Raw genomic sequence first — 22,249 nt, 5'->3', positions numbered from 1 at the left:
ATCCATGTTAAGTTTTAGAAAGCGAGAGGCGAAGAAGGATGATATAGAAGATAGACATTGTGGGATTCTTGATAGTAAGGTGGTGATTTCTGGACCAGAGAGGTAGATTTGTGTGTCGTCAGCGTAGGAGTGATACTGAAAGCCATGGGACTCTATGAGCTGTCCCAGGCCAAAGGTGTAGATAGAGAAGAGCAGGGGTCCTAGGACAGAGCCTTGCGGGAAACCAACAGAGAGGGAATGAGACGAGGAGGTGGTGCGAGAGTGGGAGACGCTAAACGTCCGGTCTGTGAGGTATGATGTGATCCAGAAGAGGGCCAGGTCGGTGATGCCGAGAGATGAGAGAGTTGGCTGTCAGTAGGTCATTGGTGACTTTGGTAAGGGCAGTCTCGGTTGAGTGGTGGGGTCGGAAGCCAGATTGTAGGCGGTCAAAGAGGGAGCAGGAGGAGAGGTGGGAGGACAGTTCTGAATGGACATGTTGTTCAAGTAGCTTTGAGGCATACGGAAGAAGTGATATGGGGCGATAACTGGACAAGGAAGATGGGTCAAGTGAAGGCTTTTTGAGGATGGGTGTAATGGTAGCATGTTTAAAAGCAGAGGGGAAGACACCAGAGTTTAGTGATAGGTTGAAGAGATGAGTTAGGGCTGGGATAAACACTGTGGTGAGGTTAGGGATGAGGTGGGATGGGATTGGGTCAAGTGCACAGGTGGTCAGATGAGATTTGGAGAGTAGAGTGGAGAGTTTTTCTTCTGTAATGGTGGAGAAGCGGGTTTTGGGAGAAGGGGACCGAGCCGTTGTGTAGAGGGTCTGTGGGGACTGTGTGGTGAAGCTTTCTCTGATGTTGACTATCTTTTGTTTGAAATATTTGGCAAAGTCCTCAGCTGAGAAGAGAGGAGAGGGTGGGGGCGCTGGGGGGCGGAGAAGGGAGTTAAAAGTGCTAAAAAGTTGTTTAGGGCTGTGGGACAGGGAAGATATGAGAGATGAGAAGTAGGCCTGTTTTGCATCAGCGAGTGAGGATTTAAATATGAGGAGGGATTGCTTGTATGCGGTGAAATGATCATTTGAATGGGATTTCTTCCATTGCCGCTCAGCAGCCCTGGAAGCTTGTCTGAGTTTTTTGGTCAGGTTGGTGTGCCAGGGTTGTCTGTTGATTTTTCGGGTTTTGTTGTGTGTGAGGGGGGCAACAGTGTCCAGAGCTGTACTTATTGTGGTGTTATATAGGGTGGTAGCAGCTTCTGGGTCTAGGAGGGAACAGATGGTAGAGAGTGGGAGAAGAGAGTCGGAAAGCAAGTGAAAGTCGAGATGTTTAAGGTTCCTGCGGGGGTGTGTTAGTGTGTGGACTGGGGGAGCAGCAGAAGAGACCAGTGAAGAGAAGGTGAGTAGGTTGTGGTCGGATAGGGGGAGAGGAGAATTAGAAAGGTTAGATAGGGAGCAGAGGCGGGAAAAGATCAGATCCAGAGTGTGACCATCTCTGTGGGTGGGAACTGAAGACCACTGTGATAGGCCGAAGGAGAAAGAGAGTGACAGGAGTTTAGAGGCGGCCGAGTGGCATGTGTCAATAGGGATGTTGAAGTCACCCATGATGATAGTGGGGATGTCGGCAGAAAGAAAGTGTAGTAGCCAGGTGTTAAAGTGGTCAAGAAAGATGGTGGCTGGGCCTGGAGGGCGGTAAATGACGGCTACTTGAAGGTTGGAGGGAGAGTAGATGCGTTGGAGGGAGAGTATATTGTATGCCTATATGAACGAAAAGGACAAACTCATGCTCTGCCCTGAACTTCCTCCGGTTCTACCTTATACAGTCACTCCTTGCATCTGCACAGAGATTGTAGGTCCACCTTATGCTTGTGGCGACTTTCTTCAGCACTCTGGTTTCCTCCCATGCTCCAGCCTTGTTTCTACACGATAGTCCCACCATTCTGCAGACAATCCCCTATTACGTTACAATTGTCTCTCCTTTGACTGTATACAAGAGTACTTTCACACTAGCATTTTTATTCTCCGGCACTGAGTTCCGTCACAGGGGCTCTATACCGGAAAAGAACTGATCAGTTTTATCCCCATGCATTCTGAATGCAGAAAAATCCGTTCAGGATGCATCAGGATGTCTTCAGTTCAGTAACTGAACAGCGTTTTGGAGGAGGAAATACCGCAGTATGCTGCGGTATTATCTTCGTCCAAAATTCCAGATCAGTTGCCGGAATGCCGGATCCGTCCTTCCGGTCTACGCATATTTAAAGAAATATATAAAAATAGAAACGGATCCATTTGTCCGTATGACAAACGGAGAGATGGATCCGTTCTTGCAATGCATTTGTGAGACAGATCCGCATCCATCTACAAAATCTGTCCGTTTGCATGCAGATTGCCTAATCCGGCAGGCCGTTCGGGCGACGGAACTGCTTGCCAGATCACTCTGCCGCAAATGTGAAAGTAGCCTAACGCTGTATAACAATGCAGAGCACTACTATATCCTGGAATGTAATTCAGGGTAAAATCTCGAACGTTCCCTTGAGGTTAACAGAAAACATCATGGGGAATAAGGAGCGCATGTCATGGTAGGTTTTCTTTTTCCACACAGTATGAATCCCTGCTTTGTTCAGCTGTGCATGTATACGGGCTGTGTTACTGGACTTCATAATCACATCAGAAACTTACTTCTTTTTTCACAGATAATTTGGATTTCATCTGGTAACACTGGCTTTGAGTACAAGAGTCCATGATGAGCAGCCAAAGATTCTCTCAGATAGTCTGGATATCTGTAATAGAAGAAAAAAATAAAAACATCAGGTTTATGCAACTAGTCGGTGGTATAAAGTAATAAGCAAAAATATTACTAAGCTCAGCCGTAGCAGAGGAGAAGGAAACAAGGATATGCTGTCCATATGGGGCATGTCACCAGAGTTCCACTGAAAATGGCCAAACTTTTAAAGTGGACCTTTCTTCAGATTCCTCACCAGACAGGCTTAACATTTTTATAAAGACCAATTCCAATTTTTTTTAGCCCAAAAATAAGTAAAATGCAAACATAAAAAAAATTCCCTCAAAAAGGTATACATAGCTTTTAATGGGACAAGTGCATCAAAATGTTTACCATATAATAAAGGGGTTGACCGAGTTATAAAAATAAGCATAAAGCACTGTAAATCCGATGGGCAGCAAAATAAAATATATAAAGCTACGCAAGTTTTAGGCAAAAAAAAAATATTAAATTTCCCTGGTTCTCTGGCCCTTTGTTTACCTGCAATAACAATCATCTCTGCCCCCCCCCCCCTCCTGCTCTGCAAAGGGAGTGAATACAAGTGCTGCCCTGAGTGACATGTCCAAGTGCTGAGATACTCAGCAGCATGTTATATGTGTAGGACTACAAGTCCCAGCTGTACAATGACACTGCTGATGCACACAGGATCTTCCTTCTACCTGTTCTTGTGCAATGCTCTGCAGGACTCCTCCAGTCTGTCAGCTCTGTGTCTGCAGGATGAGGATCCTGTGTCTCTTCAGTGCCTGCAGCTTCTCACCAAAGCCTCCAGCCCTCTCTGCTGCTGAAGGGGTTAATCTTTCCTGAAGAATCCAGTGGGAGGAAGACACAGGGAAGACAGGACCTTGGCCAGTGCAGTGACCAGACACAGACATGCTCTCTCAGGCTTGTGCATGAAACATCATCAGAGCAGGGAGAGAAGCTGACATCACGGGTCATGTGGCCCTCAGTGAAATCTAAGAAAGGGGCCACTACAGATGAAGTAAGTGCATATGCTGTTCCAGCTTCTCAAGAGGCTACCCACTGCCCTTTGATTGAAAGGGGCAGACTTCTCGCCTGGCGAAGACAATCCTGCGCCACTGCTCCAAGTATCGGCACAAGTACAGAGATTCTGCTGCTGCCCCGGTGGCAGGGTTAGAGACGTTGGACCTCCTGCGATTGACCAGCTTCTATTTATAAAAACATGCAGGCACATTCTGTACCCTATATTGTCTCCGTGTACGAACAGTGACTGCGATTTTCCCTTCTGGTTTCTTTGTTTTCTAGAATCTCTATTCCCCAAACAATTCAGATGTATAAAAAGCCTCAAGTAGCAAAGGAGCAGAAATATTATCCCTGCGGAGCAATTAAGACAGCCCTATGACCGGAATGCATTATTCATCAGCAGCGAACATAACATCACACTACAATCCACCATGGCAGGAAAGAGAATTCTGGGAGGGATAGTTAATGACGCAAGAAACAGACCTAAATATTAGATCATGTGGCCAAACTTCTTCTACCGCCTTCCACTTACTGCTCATGCATTCCGATAGGTAATCGCATAGAAATATCCCTGCAGATCAGAAGAGGTCCATTCACTAGATAAAGACTGCATTTCTCCTCTCTGTTTTTTCCCATCCAGGAAAACTATGTACTAACACAGTGACTTCACAACTCTTCCTTGGAGATCTGACAGAACAGTTCTGAAGCATCTGACAATCAAAGAAAAAACAGGACTCTCCAGCCCCTGCTCTGCACCGATCTCTACGATCATAGTCCTGTCACAGACAGCAGTGGCCAACTCTATACCCTGGAGAGGCGAGTAACCTACAGGACACTGGATATGAAAATCTCTATATTACCAACAAGAGATATTAAAAAGTCTTTCCAAGACTTTCGAACTGATGACCTATCTGGATAGGTCATCAGTGGGAGTCTGACACCTAGGACCCCCACGATCAGATACTGTTGACTAGTGTTGAGCGCGTGACTTCATTGAATACCTTCGGTCAGAGGTCGCAATAACGCCTGTACAAGCGTCATACCGATACGCCTTAGACTTTTCCCTGCCATTCATAAGCGCAGCGATGCTGCTGCCTGAAACAACCAATAACAAGGCCCCTCACAGTAAGGAGCTCTGTTATTGGTCAGTTTGAGCGGGATGCCGGAGCTTATGGCACACCCCTCTGAAGGGAGGAAGGAGGCGCGCGATCCTCACTGGCAGGGTAAGTGGCCTTGCTGTGAAATATAGTGGGGGTCCCGGATCGGAGCGCCTTGTTTTCCTCTCTAATGATGAGTCTGAAGCGCTCAGCCGAGCGCCGTCTCTCCTCCCTGCTGAGTGCGTTAGGGAAGACGGCCTCAATAGAAGGTCTAGGGCAGGGGTAGGCAACCTCCGGCACTCCAGCTGTTGTGAAACTACAACTTCCAGCATGTATACTTGCTCTGCTCTTCTAAGAACTCACTTAGAAATGAATGGAGCATGCTGGGAATTGTAGTTTCACAACAGCTGGAGTGCCAAGGGTTGCTGATCCCTGGTCTAGGGGACCGTCTTCACTACTGCGCTCAGCAGTGAGGAAAAGTGGCTGAGCGCTTCAGACTCCTGCTTATAGAAGTCAGCGGGGGTCCCAGCGCTGGACACGCCAACAGGAGACCTCCATACAACCTCCATAACTGACAGACCTGTCACCTGTAGACCTCTACCCATGTCACTTGTCAGCTTTCTTATGAATCCATCAAGGATTCATTGCAGCATGTTCCATCAGATGCTGAACTAGAGATAGTGTGTGCTATAAGGATTTCTTCTGTAATGTGGCGGCACATGGTGCTACAAGGACTGCATGTGGCCATTTACAGCCTCCAGGACATACAGTCCCTCTGCCAAGCGCATGAAGTCTTCACTGTAAGACTGTACAATCCAATAACCACAGCGGTGGTGGCAATTTTGTGGCATGAGATAGGGCAACCTGGTCATGGAAGACGAACTCCCCTTTATAGCAAGATCAAGCATAACACAAAATGACAGCCTCTAGATCAGGGATCAGCAACCTCCAGCACTCCAGCTGTTCGGAAACTACAACTCCCAGTATCCTCCTCTCACTTCTATGGGGGTTACAAGTGTGCATGCTGGGTGCTGTAGTTTCACAGCAGCGCTGGAGTGCCAAAGGTTGCTGCACCCTAGATCAGTGGTTATCACTGCGTGATGATGTCATCCAGATCCACAACATTGACTGTGGCGGTGCAAGGTATGTGCCCAGGTCTTTCGCTTGTGCCCTTGGCACCAGCATGCACTACCATCCATTGTGCCTGTGTCCTGCTCTGCCAGTGCCTCAGGTCTCTTCAGAGTCTACCAACAGCCCCGTTGGCACCGACATACCCACCTGAGAGCTCATCTACAAGGACGTAACTGGATGGCAAACCCCTGTGACCAGCGGCACAGAAACAGCAGCAAAAATAAAGGGATTGTCCCAAGATCAACACTATTTACTTATCCATACTTGACTCAGAGAACACTAGACCATGGTAACCAAGGTGGGACCCCCAGCGATCATGTACTTGAAGGGGACATGTCTGTTTTAGTAACGACTTGCATTTCCCATGCAATAACAATTCTGGGGAGTCAATTCTTGTGACTCTATATTGTACCATTCCTCTATTATTCCTACTAGAACTTATGAACGAATTGCTAGTAGTCTGCAATAAAGGTCCAGCTGGATGTTACCAGTTGACAGCACTGATTGAATAATGTCAGGCTGTGCAGGGACACCCCCATCTGGATCTTCACTGCAAACTGCCAGCAAGTCTTTCATAACTAATAACAGGAATAACAGAGGAATTGTGCAACATAAAGTCATAAGAATAGATGCTCCAGGATTGTTATTACATATGGGGGGGGGGGGGTGCAAGTAGTTACCAAAACAAACAAATCCGGAGAGGTGAGAGGTCCTCTTTAACGACAGGTGATAAATATCGATCTTAGGACAAACCCTTTAAACCTCATAAAATCATTGCAACAGTGACCTCAGTGGTGCCGACCCCTCAGCGCAACAGTGACCTCAGTGGTGCCGACCCCTCAGAGCAACAGTGACCTCAGTGGTGCCGACCCCCTCAGAGCAACAGTGACCTCAGTGGTGCCGACCCCTCAGCAGAGTTCGATTTCAAGATTTTCCACTTTTAAAAATCGATTACCGAAGTTATTCAACAAAGTCACGCGCGACTTCATGAACTAACTTCGGCTCAGTGGAGCCCATACATTCTAATACTGTATGGAGACAGATCTCCGTACAGTATTATTCCGAAGTTTTGAACGAGGAGACTTTGGATGAAGCATCCGAAGCTCGCTTCGCCCAACACTACTGATGACCGATCCAGGGGATAGGATAGTCATCAGTTCTAAAGTCTCAGAAAACCTCTTTCAATCTACCCTTCCACTACTCTATGCCACCAAGGATACCACCTTTTCACCATAATTGAGGCAGCAGCATTTTTTTGTCCTGGTTTAAGCAACCACTCTATGGCCGTCTATCTGTTGAGTGGCTGATTATTTGGGTGCTACAAGGAAATTGTTATCTTGTGCTGTTCACAATCACTTGCCTTACAGGAAACAATTTCCAGGTTCTTAACTGAACTGCTAAGCTACAAAAGCTTAGCGGGACCATTGGAGGTTGAGTATCAATGGCAATGTCTTACATATTTAAAGAACATCTATCACCAGAATTAGGCTAGTTTCAGACGAGTGAGCTCAATGCGAGAAACACACTACGCGTAAGCATGATTTCCTATTCATGACCTCTGCTACTCTGACAGGATCACACAGCATTATAATTATTTATAATGCTGTGTGTCCCTGCCGGACCTGTATCTACAGAATTGCTCTGATATAATGCCATCAATGCAATTCAGTAGATTCCAGGTTTGGCAGGGACACACAGCATTATACATCATTATAATGCCGGGCAATCCTGTCAGAGGAGCAGAGGTTAGAATGGGAAAATCATGCTACACACACGCTGCAAGTTTCTCACATTGAACTCACTCGTCTGAAACTAGCCTTAGCGTTGTGTACAGTGGATAGTGTTACTATTTTATGTATCAAGGCCTCTACCAGCACAGTGAAGCTACCATTAAATCCCCTGCCCTCGGTTGACCTTGTCCCAGTCTACACAGGAAAGCTGAGCAGCAGATAATAGAAAGAGTCTGCTCTAGCAGCCAGTGTGAAAACAAGATTTGAAGGTTTGTATAGGGACAGACACAAAGTTCTGGGATCCAGGGGGGTTCCAGTGCAGGGTCTGGTAAAAATCCGGGACAAAAAAGCACAAGGTGCTGCTCTAGTCTGTCTGCTAAAATGCTGGCTGGGATAATGGAGACCAAATGGACTCCATTAAAGTCAAAAGCATCTGTCGGGTGACATTGTGACAGTCACGTGACAGATCCTGTGCTTCCGTTATTTTTATTGTTCTGCTCCTATGATAGAGCAGAACAACAGAAATAAGGACACTGACGAGCGAGGCCTCAGACGAAGCCCAGCCCCAACTTCTTATTACTCCCATTTTTGATGAATTTATGGTCACACCCTTGCCACCTATTTAATGACGAGATTCACAAATTCTAATTCAACAGCTCTGTCTGAGAAAGGTAGAACTTGATGAGTAAAAAGCTCATTTCATGTAATTTCGTCACTGCAGATGCTATGGGAATTTGCATGCGCCCAGTAATTGAATGAAATCACTCTTTCCAGTATTTCCTTCCTTTCCAGTGAACTCTGGGATCACAGCGATGTTGGATTTTTTGCAACTTCCGCTGTGATCCCATTCAATTCTATGGAATCACCACTACTCTGCAAACAGTTATTCACACTACCGTACTTTCACTCCGCATCCGTGCCACATTTTCAGCCGTTCGGACATGGACCCATTCATTCCAATGGGCTCGCAAATGTGCTGTCCGCATCCATACGTCTGTTCTGCAGTCCCACAAAAAAAAATAGAACTTGTCCTATTCTTGCCCGTTTGGCGGAAATTAATTATTATATTTATTTTATTGATTTTTTTAAGTGTGGGATGCACTGAACCGCAAAATGTGGAACGCAAACAGACGGTATCCATGTTTTGAAGACTGATATAGTCGTGTGAATGCCCCCTTAACAACTTACTACACATAATGGATTCTGTGAAACTAAAGCCATGATGCTAGTGTGGACAGGACCTTAATGAGGAACTCCATGCTCTCCTAACATGTTTGAAGTCCAGAAGAAGGTCCTATCAGTGACTGACAGCTATCTCTGGATACACAACCATAGAGGGAAGGCTGTCAATCACTGGTAGGACCTCCACTTTCCCCTACACTTTTTATACTTACCTTAGAGACTTTGCTTTTAAAGTTTAGACAATCTCCTAGAGTTAGAGGCTTGCATGTAGGTAACTTCCCCTATAAAATGGCTGCCTTCGCAGACAACTTACTGTTAATGATCACCAATCCAGAACAGGTTATGCCAGAGATACTAAAAATCTTTGAGGTGTTTGGCAGGGTCTCCAATTTTAAGATCAATCTAAATAAGTCTGAGGCGTTAGGAGTTTCTCTATCCTCGATACGACAGAAGAGAGTTAAGGACATGACTCCATTTAAATGGCCTCCTAGTGCAAACAAATACCTGGGAATCAACATCCCTAGAAACCCTAAGCTACTATTCCAGCTCAACTATTCTCCATTATTAGCTCACTCCCCTTGTTGTCTTGGTTGGGAAGAAAGAATGCATTAACCACATATATCCTACCACAGTTATTATACACATTATGCTCTTTATCAATAATACCGCCCAAAATATACCTTCATAAGCTAAAGGTGATTATGAGCAAATACCTGTGGGCTGACAAGAAGGCTAGATTGTCCTTTTCTTTACTCACTAGGAAAAGAAAACACGGGGGTATCTCTCTCCCAGATATAAATGTATATATTCAAGCCATCCACTTGGAGAGATGGCTAGCTTTGACCAGACCCTTTCCAGCTTCTATACATATAGATATGGAAAAAGCTTTATTAGGGAACAATAGAGAACATTTACTATGGCTTAATGAGGAAAAGAGACAGGGAGAAGCTGACCAGTGAGCTTACGAGCCACACCATCAGTTTACGCCGTAAGGCCTCATGCACACGACCGTTGTGTGCATCCGCGGCCGTTGTGACGTTTTCCCTTTTTTTTTTCGCGGACCCATTGACTTTCAATGGGTCCGTGGAAAAATCGGAAAATGCACCGTTTTGCAGCCGCATCCGTGATCCGTGTTTCCTGTCCATCCAAAAAATCTGTCCTATTTTTTTGACGGACAACGGTTCACGGACCCATTCAAGTCAATGGGCCCGTGAAAAAACACAGATGCACACAAGATTGGCATCCGCGTCCGCGGTCTACTTTCACACAGACGGATCCGCAGATCCGTCTGCATAAAAGCTTTTTCAGAGCTGAGTTTTCACTTTGTGAAAACTCAGATCCGACAGTCTATTCCAACACAGAGGCGTTCCCATGGTGATGGGGACGCTTCTAGTTAGAATATACTTTGAACTGTGTACATGACTGCCCCCTGCTGCCTGGCAGCACCCGATCTCTTACAGGGGGCTGTGATCTGCACAATTAACCCCTCAGGTGTTGCACCTGAGGGGTTAATTGTGCATATCATAGCCCCCTGTAAGAGATCATGTGCTGCCAGGCAGGAGGGGGCACACCCCCCTCTCTCCCCAGTTTTAAATTCATTGGTGGCCAGTGGGCCCCCCCTCCCTCCCCTGTAGTTAACACATCGGTGGCCAGTGCGGCCGGCCCCCCCTCCCTCCCCTGTAGTACTGTAGATTCATTGGTGGCCAGTGGGCCCCCCCCCCTCCTAATTAAAATCTCCCCCCTATCGTTGGTGGCAGCGGAGAGTTCCAATCGGAGTCCCAGTTTAATCGCTGGGGCTCTGATCGGTAACCATGGCAACCAGGACGCTACTGCAGTCCTGGTTGCCATGGTTACTTAGCAATTTTTAGAAGCATTATACTTACCTGCGAGCTGCGATGTCTGTGTACGGCCGGGGGCTCCTCCTACTGGTAAGTGACAGGTCTGTGCTATAAGCAATGCGCCGCACAGACCTTTCACTTACCAGTAGGAGGAGCGCCCGGCCGGTCACAGACATCGCAGCTCGCAGGTAAGTATAATGCTTCTAAAAATTGCTAAGTAACCATGGCAACCAGGACTGCAGTAGCGTCCTGGTTGCCATAGTTACCGATCGGAGCCCCAGCGATTAAACTGGGACTCCGATCGGTACTCTCCGCTGCCACCAATGATAGGGGGGGAAATTTTAATTAGGAGGGGGAGGCCCACTGGCCACCAATGAATCTACAGTACTACAGGGGAGGGAGGGAGGGCCGGCCGCACTGGCCACCAATGTGTTAACTACAGGGGAGGGAGGGGGGGCCGGCCGCACTGGCCACCAATGTGTTAAATACAGGGGAGGGAGAGGGGCCGCACTGGCCACCAATGAGTTAAATACAGGGGGGCAGTCATGTACACAGTTCTTTTAGTATATTCTAACCTGAAGCGTCCCCATCACCATGGGAACGCCTCCGTGTTAGAATATACTGTCGGATCTGATTTTCACGATCTAACTCAAATCCGATGGTATATTCTAACATAGAGGTGTTCCCATGGTGATGGGGACGCTTCAAGTTAAAATATACCATCGGATTGGGGAAAACTCCGATCCGATGGTATAATAGGGACTCCTGACTTTATTTAATACGTATATGATTGGTGTCTAAATATAGGTAGACCCTCTCATAGAAAATCCTCAGTAGTCTCAAAATGTTTATAATCTGAACTGAGTGTGCCTTATTGTATTTAGTTTAAGATTTAACTTTTAATTTTTTATTTTTTAATAGGCGCACAGCCACTGCTCCAGGCGCCCGAACATTTCCTTTTTTCTCCCTGAAGAGCCAGGTTCCTACCTGGTGAAACGCGTCGGAGGAGGACACAGATCACACCTATTAGGGAGGTAAGAGCATAGGGACATATAGTATAGGCCCGAGGTTCCTGAGGCTGGGGGTTGTCCTTCTAAGGACGAGTGCCCCGACTACAGCCAGTGAGGCTCATCCACTGACCAGACTAGGCCAAGTAGGGTTAGTATATAGGGAAAGTTACTGGTCCATTTAGGCCCATCCTCTATATACATCATACACCCCCTACAGTCTCTCTAGCAGGCCTATACCCTATCAATATAGGACTCCTGACTTTACATTGAAAGTCAATGGGGGACGGATCCGTTTGCAATTGCACCATATTGTGTCAACGTCAAACGGATCCGTCCCCATTGACTTGCATTGTAAGTCAGGATGGATCCGTTTGGCTCGCACGGCCAGGCGGACACCAAAACGACTTTTTTTTCATGTCCGTGGATCCTCCAAAAATCAAGGAAGACCCACGGACGAAAAAACGGTCACGGATCACGGACCTACGGACCCCGTTTTTGCGGACCTTAAAAAAAAAAAAAACGGTCGTGTGCATGAGGCCTAAATCAAATGCACTTAACTTATATGGCAACTGCTTATCACCTTTAGCGCCTCTTACCGTGTTTCCCCGAAAATAAGAACTACTTCCAGTTTTGCCTCTCGCTGTAATATAAGGCATCCCCCCGAAAATAAGACCTCCCCAATAATAAGGCCCCCCCGGAATATAAGGCCCCCGAAGCTACTGTAAGGCGTCTGACTCCTCTGGACCGTAGCGGCGGGCAAGCGCCACGCAGCTCACCGATTGGCCGCAGCGCAGCCAGAGCTGTTCAGGCAGTGCGAGGTCTCTTTAAATCAGAGAGCCTGCGCCGCCGCCAGGACAAGCTGCCGCCTGCTGCTCGCTCTGCCCTGACGGAGTCTGGCTGACTCACAATTAGACAGTGAGTGAGTCGCGCAGGGCAGGAGTCGGGCACATTGTGTGGAATCTGGCCGGCACGGAAACACAGGGGTTACTGAGGTAGGGGGGGAAATGTCTGATAAAGTGGTGGAGGATGTCTGGTGAAGGTGGGAGGGGGGGGGGGATTACTATGTTGCACTCACGGGGAAACCATTAAACAAAGAATACTCTGCAGAAATGGGACTTTGAGACCTCATGTGCTAAATGTAAAAAAAAAATAAAAAATTCCTGCCACTCCCTGGTTAGAAAATTACACAGAGTTACCCTCTCTCCCACCAAAGTGCCTCTCGATGATATATAAACAACTGTTGACCACTAGAGATCAGCAGGTTCCTACATACTTAAACGCATGGGAGAAAGAGCCAAATATTAAATTGGATTTTAACAGTAAAAAGTTTATAATATCACATTCACATGGATTCTCCAGGTGTATAAAGAACTCACTGAAAATACTGACCAGATGGTATCGGACACCTGAATTCCTACATAGAATACTTCTTCCAACTGATCAGTGTTGGAGGTGCACTGATGGCACAGGTAGCATTTCCCATATTTGGTGGTCGTGCCTAGCACTGAGACAGTTTTGGTCAGAAGTTGAAAGGTCCATAAACCAGAAAAGCTCCACTCAATTGCGCCTCTCGGCCCCATTAGTATTATTGTGGAAACCCACTGACACATATAGACCTGACAAAGGAAGTTTACCAACACACACAATATCAGCTGCGAAGTATCTCATACCGATGAAATGCAGAGAAGTTGAGCCACCTACTATTGCCATGTGGTATGAGAAAATTAGTAATATTTGTCGCATGGAGGAACTAGTAGGATGGGGACATAATAGTAGAAAAGGCCTCCTGAAGACTTGGCAACCTTGGTTGACTCATGTGAAGGAGAGGCAGCTTTCAGAGGAGAACGTTGAGACACCTGACTCTGAACAGTAGATCAGAAGTTCTAATGTTTCAAATGAGGGATATATTCGATCTGCAATTTGAACACAATATGTATACATCTAATGTGGCTGAAGTACTAGAATGCTAAATAGGATCTGAGATGACACATTTACCCTTTTAATATGTTTATTACATCCTTGAGTCCTCTTTTCAGTCTTACCTTGCTTACGCTACACTATAGAGGATTACAGGTTCACATTAGGCTACTTACACACTGGCGTTTTGGCTTTCCGTTTGTGAGATTCATCATGGGCTCTCAAAAGCGGTCCAAAACGGATCAGTTTGGCACTAATGCATTCTCAATGGAAAAGGATCCGCTCAGAATGCATCAGTTTGCCTCCGTTCCGTCTCCTTTCCGTTTTGGTGTCTGTCTGACAAAACTGAGCCAAACACAATGTAAGTCAATGGGGAAGGATCCGTTTTCTATGACACAATAGTCTTAGCTATGTTAAAGATAATACAAACAGATCCATTCTGAACGGATGCAGACGTTTGTTCTATCTGAACCGTCTTAGGCTACTTTCACACCTGCGTTTAGGTCGGATCCGTCTGGTATGTGCCCAGACGGATCCGCACCTATAATGCAAACGCTTAGATCCGTTCAGAACGGATCCGTTTGCATTACCATGAACAAAAAAAAAAACATTTTTTTTTTTTTGTTCATGATAATGCAAACGGATCCGTTTTGACTTTACATTGAAAGTCAATGGGAGACGGACCCGTTTGAAAATTGAGCCATACTGTGTCAACTTCAAACGGATCCGTCCCCATTGACTTACATTGTAAGTCTGGACGGATCCGTTTGCCTCCGCACGGCCAGGCGGACACCTGAACGCTGCAAGCAGCGTTCAGGTGTCCGCCTGCTGAGCGGAGCGGAGGACAAACGGAGCCAGACTGATGCATTCTGAGCGGATCCGCATCCATTCAGAATGCATTAGGGCTGGACGGATCCGTTCGGGGCCGCTTGTGAGCCCCTTCAAACGGAACTCACAAGCGGAGCCCCGAACGCTAGTGTGAAAGTAGCCTTAGCAGATACATGACTGATCCGCACCAAACACGAATGTGAAAGTAGCCTTACCTGTTATGTCGGGCAACAGCCCCAGATATATATGATCCTGGAACTGTTTTACGGTGGAAATGTACCTACTATGCAAAGTTGTGAGACTTCAGAATCCATTGTCAGTTACTTGAAGATGTAATGTTTGTCTGCTTACATTGTTACTCTTTTATGTATAATAAAAAGAGATTTGATAAAAAATAAATAAAAAAAATAACTGATAGGACCGTCTCCTTCACTTCAAAGCCCAGAATAATCTGAGTTTTGAATGTATAAATCAAAAGTTATACCAAATCTTTTCCCATAAAATTATATATCGATCTGCTCAGCTCCCTCTGCTTTATACCATGCTGCCTGCAGATTTGTACTGTACCTATGAAACTGGCTGACCTGTTACATGTGCACTTGGCAGCTGAAGGCATCTGTGTTGGTCCCATGTTCATATGTGTCCGCATTGCTAAGAAGAATGATGTTTTATTATCTGCAAATGAGCCTCTAGGAGCAATGGGGGCGTTGCCATTACACCTAAAGGCGCAGCTCTCCCTGCAACTGCTGCAGCCTCTGCACTTTGATTGACAGGGCTAGGAAGTGTAAATATGATCACATCTCCTAAAGTCAATCAAAGATGCCTTCAGCAGCTAAGCGCTCATGCAACAGGTCGGCCAGTTTCATAGGTACAAATCTCCTGACAGATAAGGAAAATCAGGATTGAGATATAGCTGGATATACAATAAGTCATGTAGAAAATTAAATCGAGGTAATCAGAGCCAACGTGAAAAAGACTATTTAAAAAAAACCTTTAATGTATCTGGATAGATGGGTAAGGGAACAAATGTGCCCATATTAAAATTGCTGTATAGCCAGTGACAAACTCCCACACAAAAAAGGAAAACAAAAGAAAGAAATCTATGGAGTGAACAATGAACATATATGCAATAGGGAGGTCGGGGGATGAGATTTGGTGACCTGTCCCTACGTCACCCTGTATATCCCTATGCCCAGGTGGACCCCCTGATGGTGGAGGTTCCCTGTTCCCGTTTCTAAAGCTGATATATCCCTATTGCAGCCCTACAAGAATAGAATAATGGAGCAATACACGCTCCTAAATATATACATAAATAAAACTGGTACAGTAACAGGGGTTACTGTACCAGCTTTATTCATGTAACAGGGGTTATTGTACAGGGGTTACTGTACCAGCTTTATTCATGTAACAGGGGTTACTGTACCAGCTTTATTCATGTAACAGGGGTTTCTGTACCAGCTTTATTCATGTAACAGGGGTTACTGTACCAGCTTTATTCATGTAACAGGGGTTATTGTACAGGGGTTACTGTACCAGCTTTATTCATGTAACAGGGGTTACTGTACTAGCTTTATTCATGTAACAGGGGTTACTGTACCAGCTTTATTCATGTAACAGGGGTTACTGTACAGGGGTTACTGTACCAGCTTTATTCATGTAACAGGGGTTACTGTACCAGCTTTATTCATGTAACAGGGGTTACTGTACCAGCTTTATTCATGTAACAGGGGCTACTGTACAGGGGTTACTGTACCAGCTTTATTCATGTAACAGGGGTTACTGTACAGGGGTTACTGTACCAGCTTTATTCATGTAACAGGGGTTACTGTACCAGCTTTATTCATGTAACAGGGGTTACTGTACCAGCTTTATTCATGTAACAGGGGTTACTGTACAGGGGTTACTGTACCAGCTTTATTCATGTAACAGGGGTTACTGTACAGGGGTTACTGTACCAGCTTTATTCATGTAACAGGGGTTACTGTACCAGCTTTATTCATGTAACAGGGGTTACTGTACCAGCTTTATTCATGTAACAGGGGTTACTGTACCAGCTTTATTCATGTAACAGGGGTTACTGTACCAGCTTTATTCATGTAACAGGGGTTACTGTACAGGGGTTACTGTACCAGCTTTATTCATGTAACAGGGGTTACTGTACCAGCTTTATTCATGTAACAGGGGTTACTGTACCAGCTTTATTCATGTAACAGGGGTTACTGTACAGGGGTTACTGTACCAGCTTTATTCATGTAACAGGGGTTACTGTACAGGGGTTACTGTACCAGCTTTATTCATGTAACAGGGGTTACTGTACCAGCTTTATTCATGTAACAGGGGCTACTGTACAGGGGTTACTGTACCAGTTTTATTCATGTAACAGGGGTTACTGTACAGGGGTTACTGTACCAGCTTTATTCATGTAACAGGGGTTACTGTACCAGCTTTATTCATGTAACAGGGGTTACTGTACCAGCTTTATTCATGTAACAGGGGTTACTGTACCAGCTTTATTCATTTAACAGGGGTTATTGTACAGGGGTTACTGTACCAGCTTTATTCATGTAACAGGGGTTACTGTACAGGGGTTACTGTACCAGCTTTATTCATGTAACAGGAGTTACTGTACCAGCTTTATTCATGTAACAGGGGTTACTGTACCAGCTTTATTCATGTAACAGGGGCTACTGTACAGGGGTTACTGTACCAGCTTTATTCATGTAACAGGGGTTACTGTACAGGGGTTACTGTACCAGCTTTATTCATGTAACAGGGGCTACTGTACCAGCTTTATTCATGTAACAGGGGCTACTGTACCAGCTTTATTCATGTAACAGGGGTTACTGTACCAGCTTTATTCATGTAACAGGGGTTACTGTACAGGGGTTACTGTACCAGCTTTATTCATGTAACAGGGGTTACTGTACCAGCTTTATTCATGTAACAGGGGTTACTGTACCAGCTTTATTCATGTAACAGGGGTTATTGTACAGGGGTTACTGTACCAGCTTTATTCATGTAACAGGGGTTATTGTACAGGGGTTACTGTACCAGCTTTATTCATGTAACAGGGGTTACTGTACCAGCTTTATTCATGTAACAGGGGTTACTGTACAGGGGTTACTGTACCAGCTTTATTCATGTAACAGGGGTTACTGTACCAGCTTTATTCATGTAACAGGGGTTACTGTACCAGCTTTATTCATGTAACAGGGGCTACTGTACAGGGGTTACTGTACCAGCTTTATTCATGTAACAGGGGTTACTGTACAGGGGTTACTGTACCAGCTTTATTCATGTAACAGGGGTTACTGTACCAGCTTTATTCATGTAACAGGGGTTACTGTACCAGCTTTATTCATGTAACAGGGGTTACTGTACTAGCTTTATTCATGTAACAGGGGTTACTGTACAGGGGTTACTGTACTAGCTTTATTCATGTAACAGGGGTTATTGTACAGGGGTTACTGTACCAGCTTTATTCATGTAACAGGGGTTACTGTACAGGGGTTACTGTACCAGCTTTATTCATGTAACAGGAGTTACTGTACCAGCTTTATTCATGTAACAGGGGTTACTGTACCAGCTTTATTCATGTAACAGGGGTTACTGTACCAGCTTTATTCATGTAACAGGGGTTACTGTACTAGCTTTATTCATTTAACAGGGGTTATTGTACAGGGGTTACTGTACCAGCTTTATTCATGTAACAGGGGTTACTGTACAGGGGTTACTGTACCAGCTTTATTCATGTAACAGGAGTTACTGTACCAGCTTTATTCATGTAACAGGGGTTACTGTACCAGCTTTATTCATGTAACAGGGGCTACTGTACAGGGGTTACTGTACCAGCCTTATTCATGTAACAGGGGTTACTGTACAGGGGTTACTGTACCAGCTTTATTCATGTAACAGGGGTTACTGTACCAGCTTTATTCATGTAACAGGGGCTACTGTACAGGGGTTACTGTACCAGCTTTATTCATGTAACAGGGGTTATTGTACAGGGGTGACTGTACCAGCTTTATTCATGTAACAGGGGCTACTGTACAGGGGTTACTGTACCAGCTTTATTCATGTAACAGGGGTTACTGTACCAGCTTTATTCATGTAACAGGGGTTACTGTACCAGCTTTATTCATGTAACAGGGGTTATTGTACAGGGGTTACTGTACCAGCTTTATTCATGTAACAGGGGTTACTGTACCAGCTTTATTCATGTAACAGGGGCTACTGTACAGGGGTTACTGTACCAGCTTTATTCATGTAACAGGGGTTACTGTACAGGGGTTACTGTACCAGCTTTATTCATGTAACAGGGGTTACTGTACCAGCTTTATTCATGTAACAGGGGTTACTGTACCAGCTTTATTCATGTAACAGGGGTTACTGTACCAGCTTTATTCATGTAACAGGGGTTACTGTACAGGGGTTACTGTACCAGCTTTATTCATGTAACAGGGGTTACTGTACCAGCTTTATTCATGTAACAGGGGTTACTGTACCAGCTTTATTCATGTAACAGGGGTTATTGTACAGGGGTTACTGTACCAGCTTTATTCATGTAACAGGGGTTACTGTACAGGGGTTACTGTACCAGCTTTATTCATGTAACAGGGGTTACTGTAACAGCTTTATTCATGTAACAGGGGTTATTGTACAGGGGCTACTGTACCAGCTTTATTCATGTAACAGGGGTTATTGTACAGGGGTTACTGTACCAGCTTTATTCATGTAACAGGGGTTATTGTACAGGGGTTACTGTACCAGCTTTATTCATGTAACAGGGGTTACTGTACCAGCTTTATTCATGTAACAGGGGTTACTGTACCAGCTTTCTTCATCTAACAGGGGTTATTGTACAGGGGTTACTGTACCAGCTTTATTCATGTAACAGGGGTTACTGTACAGGGGTTACTGTACCAGCTTTATTCATGTAACAGGGGTTACTGTACCAGCTTTATTCATGTAACAGGGGTTACTGTACCAGCTTTATTCATGTAACAGGGGTTATTGTACAGGGGTTACTATACCAGCTTTATTCATGTAACAGGGGTTATTGTACAGGGGTTACTGTACCAGCTTTATTCATGTAACAGGGGTTACTGTACCAGCTTTATTCATGTAACAGGGGCTACTGTACAGGGGTTACTGTACCAGCTTTATTCATGTAACAGGGGTTACTGTACAGGGGTTACTGTACCAGCTTTATTCATGTAACAGGGGTTACTGTACCAGCTTTATTCATGTAACAGGGGTTATTGTACAGGGGTTACTGTACCAGCTTTATTCATGTAACAGGGGTTACTGTACCAGCTTTATTCATGTAACAGGGGCTACTGTACAGGGGTTACTGTACCAGCTTTATTCATGTAACAGGGGTTACTGTACAGGGGTTACTGTACCAGCTTTATTCATGTAACAGGAGTTACTGTACCAGCTTTATTCATGTAACAGGGGCTACTGTACAGGGGTTACTGTACCAGCTTTATTCATGTAACAGGGGCTACTGTACAGGGGTTACTGTACCAGCTTTATTCATGTAACAGGGGTTACTGTACCAGCTTTATTCATGTAACAGGGGTTACTGTACCAGCTTTATTCATGTAACAGGGGTTACTGTACCAGCTTTATTCATGTAACAGGTTACTGTACAGGGGTTACTGTACCAGCTTTATTCATGTAACGGGTTATTGTACAGGGGTTACTGTACCAGCTTTATTCATGAAACAGGGGTTACTGTACCAGCTTTATTCCTGTAACGGGTTATTGTACAGGGGTTACTGTATCAGCTTTATTCATGAAACAGGGGTTATTGTACAGGGGTTACTGTACCAGCTTTATTCATGTAACAGGTTATTGTACAGGGGTTACTGTACCAGCTTTATTCATGAAACAGGGGTTACTGTACCAGCTTTATTCCTGTAACGGGTTATTGTACAGGGGTTACTGTATCAGCTTTATTCATGAAACAGGGGTTATTGTACAGGGGTTACTGTATCAGCTTTATTCATGAAACAGGGGTTATTGTACAGGGGTTACTGTACCAGCTTTATTCATGTAACAGGGGCTACTGTACCAGCTTTATTCATGTAACAGGGGCTACTGTACCAGCTTTATTCATGTAACAGGGGCTACTGTACCAGCTTTATTCATGTAACAGGGGCTACTGTACCAGCTTTATTCATGTAACAGGGGCTACTGTACCAGCTTTATTCATGTAACAGGGGCTACTGTACCAGCTTTATTCGTGTAACAGGGGCTACTGTACCAGCTTTATTCATGTAACAGGGGTTACTGTACCAGCTTTATTCATGTAACAGGGGCTACTGTACCAGCTTTATTCATGTAACAGGGGCTACTGTACCAGCTTTATTCATGTAACAGGGGCTACTGTACCAGCTTTATTCATGTATATATTTAGGAGCGTGTATTGCTCCATTATTCTATTCTTGTAGGGCTGCAATAGGGATATATCAGCTTTAGAAACGGGAACAGGGAACCTCCACCATCAGGGGGTCCATCTGGGCTAAGGGATATACAGGGTGACGTAGGGACAGGTCACCAAATCTCATCCCCCGACCTCCCTATTGCATATATGTTCATTGTTCACTCCATAGATTTCTTTCTTTTGTTTTCCTTTTTTGTGTGGGAGTTTGTCACTGGCTATACAGCAATTTTAATATGGGCACATTTGTTCCCTTACCCATCTATGAGATACATTAAAGGTATTTTATAAATGGTCTTTTTCACGTTAGCTCTGATTACCTCTGCTGACAGATATCTCTGGGCCGTCATCTTCCTCCTACACACAGGTGCCTCCCCCCACGACTACAACTGCAGCTTTTTTAGATCAAATCCAGCCCAACACCTATATGCTAAGGGACCGTCAACCGGCACAACCACATGTCAACAAAAAATAGATCGGCTATCCACAAATGACACCTTAATCCTAAATTTATCAGGGAAAATCCTGTCTGTGGAAGAGATGTCCATTTTAAAGAAGGGACTCACTTATGTGCCAACTACAAGATTTAACTGCTTTAACTGGATTAAGGATGTACAACTTTTTGCCAGGAGATTACGCTGGCATAAACTGTTTGTCTCATCAGATAAAAAGAGATGTCAGGAATTGGGCGTTGAAATGGGTGATCTTGAGGGCATTGACACCCTAGTATATCTTCTAGAGGAGGGGGAAAGACCTAAGGGTCAGGGCCCCTTCACCACCTTGAGAAATAGGAGTGTCAAGATGCCACCCAAAACATTTAATGACGCAAATATCGACATCTTTTTAAAATCTGTCACACGTGATCTTGAAAAAATAGTTTATACCACATCTGCAAGAAATTACACGACGGGAGAAATGACTGCATTACAGAATTTGAGCACAAACAGGGATATTATCATCAAACCATCGGACAAGGGGGGGAATATTGTTGTCCTCTCAGTACAACAATATAGAGATATGTGTCTCTCCCTGGTCTTAGATAAAAACAGCTATATAGTCTTGACGGTGGATCCCACTGACAGATTCCAGAGGGAACTGGTTCAGATATTACAAGAAGGTCTGGACAACAAATGTATTGATCGTAAAGAATTTGAATATCTACTACCAACATTCCCTAAAACAGCGACTTTCTATGGACTCCCAAAGATACACAAGGGTATTAATCCCCTAAAGGGACGTCCCATAGTCTCTGGAATCGATAGTCTGACCCATCATGCCGGTGTATATATTGACAAAATTCTCCGCCCCTTTGTATCCACACTCCCCTCCTA

General features: G+C 44.9%; 1 protein-coding gene across 4 annotated transcripts in view; it reads right to left on the bottom strand.

The window, feature by feature from the left end:
• AKAP11 (A-kinase anchoring protein 11) overlaps positions 1 to 22,249 on the bottom strand; it is a 105,828-nt gene that overhangs the window by 74,206 nt on the left and 9,373 nt on the right. For 3 of the 4 annotated variants that reach the window (XM_040425416.1, XM_040425419.1, XM_040425418.1), the window contains exon 2: positions 2,654 to 2,754. In XM_040425416.1, coding sequence (XP_040281350.1) covers positions 2,654 to 2,716 — 63 coding nt within the window. In that variant the 5' untranslated portion in view covers positions 2,717 to 2,754. Of the gene's footprint in view, positions 1 to 2,653; positions 2,755 to 3,415; positions 3,532 to 22,249 lie in introns of those variants that run through there. The other variant, XM_040425417.1, reaches the window with a different exon arrangement.

This window comes from Bufo bufo, chromosome 3 (assembly GCF_905171765.1).
Source record: "Bufo bufo chromosome 3, aBufBuf1.1, whole genome shotgun sequence".
In the NCBI taxonomy this organism is placed as follows: Eukaryota; Metazoa; Chordata; class Amphibia; order Anura; family Bufonidae; genus Bufo; species Bufo bufo.
The sequence above is the reverse complement of the archived record's forward strand: the minus strand, read 5'-3'. Positions and strand labels throughout refer to the sequence as shown.